The following is a 9,535-nucleotide window of genomic DNA, read 5'->3' as shown; positions in this document are numbered from 1 at the left end:
TCCCGCCCTGCCACCATGGTTAACAGTCACACTCAGCTGGGGTAGAAAGCCTCGGGTGATTCATTAATAAAGGTCATTCTGATTTTACATGAAGGAAAATCCAAAGGCCTGCGAAACCCACGTTGTTTGAACACAGTGTTTTTAGTACAACCTCCATCAAGGCATCCTCAGTTGCCCCAGCCTCAGCGCTGCCCCAAGCGTTGCTGTTCGCTGAGGTAAGGGGTGGCTGTGGGTGAGGCCGCGGGGGGTGGGCGCTGTTCCCGGAGCTCCCTCAGAAGGTGCTGCTGGCACCCACAGCCAGGTCTGGTCAGTCTGTTACATACACCGACGAATAATGGCTTGATTCAGTGGGTTAGAGAGGGTAAGCGAACCACATGACTACTGTTACAATGCCCTCGAACACTGAGCAGTGCAGAGGGAAGGCTCAAGCCTGGATTTGTGCCCACACGAGGGGTGCCAGGGGCTTCAGGAGCAGCCTGGCGCTGCAGTGCTCAGTCCAAGCTGGACTGGACTCGGCTGCAAAAGAAGTGTTTTCCATTCTTGAAGCTGCCTACAGCTGATAACAGAAGAGGTGAACACGGACAATGTACAGAAAACAGTTTATCCTGTGTATTCTGTGTCCTGCTCTGAAAACTCGCCTGCTTGACACGGGAGGAGTAAAAGTGCCATGTATACCCAGTGCTTCCCCCTCGCTGGCATTGCAGCTAAGCACTCCACAGCGCTTATCCTCAACACAAATGCCAAAATATAAGCAATTTATTCAATGTCAAAGGAGGATCATGACAAAGCCAAGTTCTCAAACCTGTGTCTCATCAAGTTTAGTACGTTGCCCTCTTCTCAGAGAGGCTGTGGTGGGTTGGCCCTGGCTGGATGACTGGTGCCTGCCAAAGCCACTTTATCACTCCCCTCCTCAGCAGAAGGGAGACAAAACATAACAAAAGGCTCATGGGTGAGATAAGGACAGGGAGAGATCCCTCACCAATTACAGTCAAAGGCAAAACAGAATTTACTTGGGGAAATAAGTTTAATTTATTACCAATCAGATCAGAGTAGGATAATTAGAAATAAAGCCAAATCTTAAAAAAACTGTCCCCCCACCCTTTCCCTTCATTCCAGGTTCAACTTCACTCCCAGTTTCTCTACCTCCTCCCCAATGAGCGGCACAGGGAGACAGGGAATGTCCAAAACCTTACCACACAAACCCAGTACAGAGGCTACCTGGAAATTCAGAGAAATAGAACCAGCCATGGGTTATCGTCGCATCATTTTGTTGAAGTTACATCAACATGCAACAGTGAGAAGTACTGGGCATACAGCTTTTTGACTGATTCCAACCTAGAAGCACATATGTAAGAACAATGAAGCAAAGCTAGCTGAACCCATAAGCATCTTAGAGATGAATAAGACAGGTGAAGGTAATTTAGAAGATGCCTGTGCTCAGGCAGTTGGACTAGGTGATCAGTGTAAGTCCCTTCCAAATGAAATATTCTATTCTGTTCTACGCAGAATAAAAATATAAATATTATCCAAAAGATTAAATTTAGTTCTTTTCATAACAGTTCTCTATATTGGTCTTAAAGTTCTACTGCCCCAATAATTAAAACGGTATAATTACTCATTCCATATTAACAAGTGCATCCATATTTAAAATAAAAATGTTCAGTGAATGGGACATGCTGGTATGTCCTATTTTAAAGAAATCACTTATATCACTTTGGAATTTTATCTGGTGCTCACAAAGTGAGAGAAGGTAATTGTTTAAGAGGAATTGAATGTAAATACCATAATTTCCAACATAAAATGGAGTTATGAATATTAATGCATGAAACTAAGCCTGCCCAGCTGACAGCTTGCAAGACACATCTGGCCTCCAGGACAATTTTCCACTATCATATAAAATTATACATCTCATCTGACAACTGGCCTTAGCTTAAATGGGACTGATGTAATCCACTCCCAATTGCCAAGAAGTTGAGAAGTCTTGCATTGGATTTACAGCTTGCTTATTCTTACCAATTACGGAGGCCAAGGCATACTTCTGGCCCTGTAAATCCTTATAATACCCATGTCTAAGCAGAGGACATGAAAGTAAGCAAAGTGCTGGATGTGAAACTCCATGACTTACAGAAAAAATATGCATACATGGCACTTTGAGGAAGCAAGTGTAGCATATCTTGGTTGTCGCAGACTAACTTGGAACTACAGCAAATGAGTAACAGTGGGGACACATCACAAAATATCAACCACAGACCAATTCAGCAGTCTTGGAGAGTTTATAGCCTCATTTTTAGTCCTTGCTGAAGCTGTGTCCCATGTTCACCTGTGCTATTTAGTGTTATATTCTAACTTAACATGACTGTATAGACATATCTGAAGTCTTGCATGTGCAATGAACATGATAACTGAACTTCTGCCCACCGATTTTCCTTGCAGTTGTTTGTATCTATTATGTGCAGGGTATGAAGCAAACACAGATGTCGTTTTAATATGTCCTTGGCAAACCAGCTACTGATACAACGTTGTGTGTAGTTATATGGCAAAGCACTACAAAGTATGTTGGATTTTTCAATTAAAAAAAAATAAAGTTTTGATGCCATCTTGAAATTTATTTAAATATAGTTTCTAAAACATTTGTATCATTACAAATGCCAAGTGTGCGAAACAAGTGGATTCCTTTAACAATTACATTTTAAAATTGTTACTTTGTGTGTTTTATCCTACAAGCCCAGTTGGCACAAGTAGTCCCAGTAAAGTCCGTGGTATAACAACAGGAATTCCTGACTAATAACATAAGTAAATCTTGCAGGATAAAAACCTTAAACGGGAGGGTGTATTTTATCCTTCTGAGTGTTAAACATTATTAATACTTGAAGTTACTATTAAACCTTTTATCTGTATCAACAAGGACTTAACAAGGTTTTAAAGTCGAACAGTTCTTTTTCCAACTATGTGACTTGGGGATAGTATCCTGTTTAATTGTGTGTATTTCTTCCATTTATGACTCCTTTATCTTTGAGGTGATGTTTCCTTGTTTTTGTTTAACATTTTATTACATAACACACATCCTTTAAGTTGCATACAAAAAAACCTCCAACATCAGTGTGCTGATTGTACTTTATTTTATTAAAATAAGTTACAAGACCCCAAATTACTTTCCCATTTAATGGACAGGTGACATAGGCACATTTTTGACTCTGCCTTGCCATTTCACAGTTTTATATAATGGGACATACTGTATCTGTTCATTTTTTTCTGTATTTACTTTTAAATAAGAGAATAAAAATGCAGTTCATGCAGAAAAGCAGTACCTTCTGTACCACCTGTAGTACAAACTGAAGCACGGCAGGTATAGGTAGCTTTATTGTTATGAACTGACTGTATGTGAAGATCCTCAGCATCACCGTATTTTAAAGACCATTGTCTCTCTGAAGTCTTCCTGACATTTGTCAATAACAAACCAATTGCTGTTTTGTAAGCTGTGCAACAAAAAAAAGCTTGCTGAACACAATAAAAAGGATTGCTTCTGAAATGTTATTTTAGAATTAAGCAGAATGATAGCTCAGACAACCTGCTGTCTGCCTTGATACACCTGCAGCTTCTCAGACACTTCATCTAGTGGTCAGTTGTTAAGGACAATGTAACAGATGGCTGTAAGGTTTGGTTTACTTATAATCTTTCTCATTGTTTCATTTTCAACAAATAGTCTGTTTTCTAAATGAGGTCAATACATGCTTGAACCAGAGATTTTAAAACATTTTTGAGATCTGTCAAGACCTAGCAACTTACCAGTTGATCTCAACAACCTTACTTTCTTAGGAGCTGGACCAAGTGACATTCAGGGCTGCAGAGCAGCAGGTGATGGTCTCTGCAGCTTTTTCCAGGTTGTCTTGAAATGATGCTAGGGATACAAATTGCACACCAAAGAATAATTTTGGAAGAAAGCCTCAGTTCTTTGTAACAAAGCATATTCTTAGCTTGAAACCACCACATTTTCTTGCTTAACATTAGCCCTTTCGGACAGAAGGGTTGTTCTCTGAAGGACATGGTACTATTGAGATGACATTACAGGTTTAATTATATCTTGGTGTTCAGTTTCAATTACTTAGATTCCCTGGAATTTTATATTATAATCCAATGAAAATTGGAGTCTTCCCTTCACCTTTCCCAGACAGATACACTGAACTCCAGGCATGCTGCAAGAAGAGGGATTTGCAATTAGACCTTATAAGTAACTTATAATTTATCCAAGAAGTGGGAAAGTCTTGTGTCCTTGGCAGAAGTTTTAATTTGGCTTTCAGAAACTTTGGCGACCTGAAACATTAATTTATCTGTATAAATTATGAGTCAACGTAGAAAACTAACTAGCCTTCTGCTTTGCTCTCCTTCTTTGATTGACCCTAAATACCCCACTCTTCCTTGATTTTGAAGCCCCTGGGATCAGGATGACAACCACAGATGTGATGCTCCCCTAAATCAATTCCTATTTGAACAAGAGCACCTTTTACAGAAAAAAACATGCAGTCTCAAAAATTTCCAGTGATTAAAATCTTGGTAAATTGTCACTGTGATCAACCACTCTCACTTCTAAAAATTCTTCCTGATGTTGACTCACAGCTTGCCCAACTTTAACTTCCAGTTATTAATTCCCACTATGCCATCTGAGGGCATTTATTCCAGAATTAATGTTTGCTGTGGTACCACACAGTTCACTACTTTCTCTTTTTTTTTGGTTGTTTTTTTCTCTCCCACATGTTTGTGAAATGTCTATGCAGCTGCAGCAAATGAAGCTGTCAAATTCCAGCACAGCGTAGCTGGCACCCACCAGCCTGTGCCTCCAAAGTCTTGTGGACCCAAGGCTTGCCCAGTGCCTCCAGCCTCAGCACCCTGCCTTGCAGCTCTCCCATTCTCGAATATCCCAGAATATGGATATTAATAGGCTAGCACATTTTCACAGAAAAGAAAAAGGTGCATGAAGATAGCTTGGGACAGGGTCCGCCTGCAGAGGTGGGATGCAGAGGAATACCGCAGCTAATGGGAGACTGTTGTCACACTGCCTGTGAAGTTGTCTTGAAAATTTTGGGACTTAAGAGGAAGGGTCAAAACTGAGCATTTGCTATAACAGTAAAAGTCATCTGGAAGAATTATGAACAGAGCAATGCTTGATGTTCAACACAGCATATATAATATAGGGGATGTGGGCATGTACATTTTAACTTTATACTAAAGCCCTTCAATGAAATGTGAAAACATAATGGTATTTGCAACAACCAAGATTTTGCTCCATAACACTTCTAAAATCACCATGAAAATATTTTCTGTTTTGAGGGATGTTCTTTCCCTGGCTTATATCAAAGCAGCTACCTTTAAACACCAGTGAAGAGTTGAATGCAGAAGATCATGTAAGAAAAAGGATATATTTTGTGGACAGAGCTTCAAGCCGTGAGGTGACCGAGTCCTGCAGGGCAGCTATGGCTTCACACTTGCAGGACTCCTCTGTTGTTATGAGACTGCTTGTTGTGACTCCTAAGAGAGAAAACAGCTTTGAGTATATTTATGACAATTATCAAGCATTTAAATCCCAGGAAAACGTGATTCTTCAACAGGAGTTGAACTCATGCTGTGAGACTACAGCAGCACTGCAACCCAGGGCAGTCGGGAAGGAGGAGCAGCAGTGACGAGGGGCCAGCGCGCAGCCGGAGATACCAGTGTTAAAGTCCAGAAACAGGACAGGCAAGAGAGAGCTTGACTCTAACTGAGGAGGAGCCAGAGCAGGGGGTTCCTAGCCTGCCTACCTGGATCCTCTGCACTCTTTAAATTAGACCATTATTGAGCAAAATATAAAAAGATGCCTGGGTGCAAGGACCAACCAGCCTCCCCCATCAACTCTAATCGCTAGACTAGAGTGAACCTTCCCTTTGCCTGCTGCCTCTCCCTCTTACCCAGAATATCCCCCATGCCAAAAGGAAGTGCACCCTGGGAGGTAGACTGAGTGTGTTTTAAGTGCTGTAGAGTGAGAAGAACCTGCAGTCCAGGTCTCCATCTTGTTAGTAGTACTTTGACCATCAGGCTATCCACACAGGAAGGCCACTGGCATCACTGCAGACAGAAGTGTTCACTTGGCTGCCTTTAAGGCCATGATTAGGTTGTTGGGCTTCTCTTCAGAAGAATCATAGAACCATAGAGTGGTTTGGGTTGGAAGGGACCTTTAAAGACCATCCCCCTGCCATGGGCAGGGACACCTCCCACTAGACCAGGTTGCTCAAAGCTTCATCTAGCCAAGCCTTGAACACCTCCAGGGATGGGCATCCACAGCTCCTCTGGGAAACCTGTTCCAGTGTCTCACCATCTGCATAGTAAAAGATTTTTTCCTCATATCTAAATATATCTAAACATACCTAAATATAATCTAATTATTGCTATCTATCTATATAAAATCAAGGTTGCTGCTCTGTCCAACCTGGAGTGTAACAATATTTGGAGTATCTATCACTCCCCAACACAGCACTTCTGAGAATGCATTAAAGTCCAAAGTTAAGCCTCCGGGGGGCTTTGCAAGTCAAGCAGAAAGGCACCTGGTGATTTTAGGCACAAGAAGAGCCAGTTACTGTCAGAAATTGTCAGGTTTGGATCAGTTTCTCAGATGTGGGTGGAATTTAGATACCTAAGTCTCATCTTGGGAAGGAATTAAAATATCTGAATTTACCACTTATACAAAAGTATGATTCTATTTAGTGTTATTATAAATAATACAGAAAAAATGAAAGCAGAAACAGATGTATTAATTTTATATAGCAAGCAACAGAGGTTCCACTAAGTGATCAATGTGTATCACCCCACAAGTACTCTTGGTTTGTAATACTGGCAATATGTATGCAAAGGGAGTATCATTTTTGATTCATCAAGAATTGTGAACACAAGTCCATTCCAATGTCACGTGAATATGTACGGAGGGAACAACAACATTTAAATGGGACCAACTGAATTTAAAATCGAGCAGAAAGGCACAGCAATCAGAACTAATCAGTCTCTTAGGAAAGAGAAAACAAGGAATGATTCCATTGAATCCATTGCTAGGTCTTGCCCCCAGTGTTCCAGACTTAACCCAGGACCAGCCTCAGCTGTCCTCGGGAATTACTTTTACTCCATAATCCACCACAAAACGGCTACTGCAGTGAGATTACTGTCTATCTCTGAGACCAGAATAATAAGCTTCCAAGGGCAGAGTCTCCTTAAAAGAGGGTCTACGATTATCAAACACCCTTTCAACAAGTTATCAAGAAGGACTGCTTGTATGTAATACCTGACTCTTTGTACATGTGTTTTTATGTGGCTCGCAAAGGCAACGACAGCAGATTATTCAGTTACTTCTTCTGTAGGTAGGTATATAAATGCATAGCTGATCAATGCCAAACAAATTATGTGAGCATTATAATGGTAAAACAATTGAAATATTATAACTGCATACAATCTCACTTGTTTTCTGAATTGTTTTCTTTTCTCTTTTGCTTATCAATCATGCCATTGATATTTCTATTTTGCAAGGAAACTGATGTCTGCTTGAATTACAGAAAAATGACTGAAATATATCAATTTCAAAAAGTTTTTCACTCAGTGTTTCACTGAAAACATCTATGAACAGATTCATTTCTAGCAGTGTAGAAATTAATTTGTCTTAGAGCCAATGCTGAAACTGGTGTCTCCTTGATTCCACTGAACCTGTATTTGTCCAGCTCCCTTTTCTGGAATGTTCCACTGGCTTTGTGGTTGATGTACAAAGAAGAGCTGTTCAAGATTCAGCTGGAGCAAGGCCATTTCAAAATATCACACCAACTCAGTTGGTTTCCAAACAACTGCCAGTTATTTTTATATGTTTGCATTTAAATTCTCCTATGATAGATACAGATCCTCTTTGGATTATGTCTGTTTTAACAAAATGACTTCTCCAACCAGCTGTGGTAAGTGCCCAAGGGCACCCTGAAGTCTTCCACAGTCCTTCTGTGAAATTTAGAGTCTTCCAGTATCTCATAATATTAATATCTAATCTAAATCTACCCTCTTTCAGCTGAAGCCATTATCCCAGAGAAGCTGTGGGTGCCCCATCCCTGGAGGGGTTCAAGGCCAGGCTGGATGAGGCTTTGAGCAACCTGGGCTAGTGGAGGGTGTCCCTGCACATGGCAGGGGGGTTGGAACTCGATGATCTTTAAGGTATCTTCCAACACAAACCATTCTGTGATTATATGATTCCATATATCAGTTCGTACAGAATGCATTTTGGAGAAGCAGTTATCCGAAAACAAGATAACATTTTTTAATGCTTCCCAGTGGCAATGCTTTTCCATGCTGGGAGCCTATCCTACGTGAATCTTACTAGGAACTACTGAGATGTGTAACAGATCTTGCCTTGGAGCAGTTTCCACAGTACTGCAGAGTGTGTGACTCTGCAGCTCTTCTCTCTTCAATTATTTCTCAGTTCTGTGTTTGCTGAGTATTGTATATTTTCGTAATACATTGAAGGCCTTAATTATAAGATGATAAAGAAAGACCAAATGGTAGGCAGTTACTAGCATTGCTGCATATAAACTGCTTCATATCTCTGAATGTTGCTCAAAGTGGAAAAGCCAGAGTGACATAGGACTGTCTTATAACACTTGAATGCATGTGAAAGTTTCTCAAACTCATCCAAATATATTAACCTGCTAATGAGAGCTAGTTCAGTAGAGGTTCTTAGCTGGGGAGGGCTGGGGGGATAGGGAACAGCAATCTGCTCTTACTTGAGCACGTCTTCTTGTCCGGATTCAGGGTGTAGCCTTGGTAGCAGTCGCAGGTATAGAACAGATCATCTCTCACGCAGACCTGCTCGCAGTCATGCCTTCCAGGTGCACACATGTCGGCAGCTGAGGAAAGCATTTAAGAAGAGAAGAATATTAATCAATACCCAAACTTCAGCCTTTTCAGTTGGTGTTAGTGATTGCCATTTGCAAAAATACCTTCATTTGGATTCAAACCAGGATGTTTTTATTGCACGTCAGGACGCGATTAGGCATAGGAGGGTATACAGTGTACGTTTTTATCTGGCTATCAACATGACAAAATTAATATGATTTTTGGAATACTGGCAACACTTTTTTGCAGTTGTAACAGATTGCAAAAGGAACTAAGCTAGCAGTGACTCAGTTACAAAATAATTATCTGAAAGAATTTCACAGAACAAATATCTGGATTTTAAGAGACTATTTGGCATTATTTCATCGCTAATTGAGTTGGATAAGACACTTTTATGGAGTGAAAAGACCATAAACAGAAGAGTATACATGGCTGCTAAAAAAAAAGAAAGACGTGGCACCCGCTGCCAGTTACAAAGTGGGCACTTTATGTGTGAGGCTGATGTTTTCTGCCAAATTTAACACGTCAACTCTGAAAGGGCAAGTTGAGAAGGAGTTCCTATATTTGGATATCTTTGCAGTAAGGAGGTCCAGTAAGGCAGAAGGAAAGAAAGCAAGAAAGCAGGAAGGAAAACAAGAAGGAAGGAAAGGAA

General features: G+C 40.7%; 1 protein-coding gene across 1 annotated transcript in view; it reads right to left on the bottom strand.

Annotated features, from left to right (window-relative positions):
* Positions 1-3,559: 3,559 nt before the first annotated feature.
* The window catches only part of MATN3 (matrilin 3), a gene marked incomplete at its 5' end in the record, with an annotated part of 13,838 nt that continues 7,862 nt past the window's right edge, over positions 3,560-9,535 (bottom strand). Inside the window, 3 exons of the mRNA XM_010085089.1 lie at positions 3,560-3,615; positions 5,416-5,523; positions 8,772-8,894. Coding sequence (XP_010083391.1) covers positions 3,560-3,615; positions 5,416-5,523; positions 8,772-8,894 — 287 coding nt within the window. The remainder of the gene's footprint in view (positions 3,616-5,415; positions 5,524-8,771; positions 8,895-9,535) is intronic.

This window comes from Pterocles gutturalis, unplaced genomic scaffold (assembly GCF_000699245.1).
Source record: "Pterocles gutturalis isolate BGI_N339 unplaced genomic scaffold, ASM69924v1 scaffold32680, whole genome shotgun sequence".
NCBI classification, from domain to species: Eukaryota; Metazoa; Chordata; class Aves; order Pterocliformes; family Pteroclidae; genus Pterocles; species Pterocles gutturalis.
Note: the sequence above shows the minus strand (reverse complement) of the source record. Positions and strands in the feature narration are given on the sequence as shown.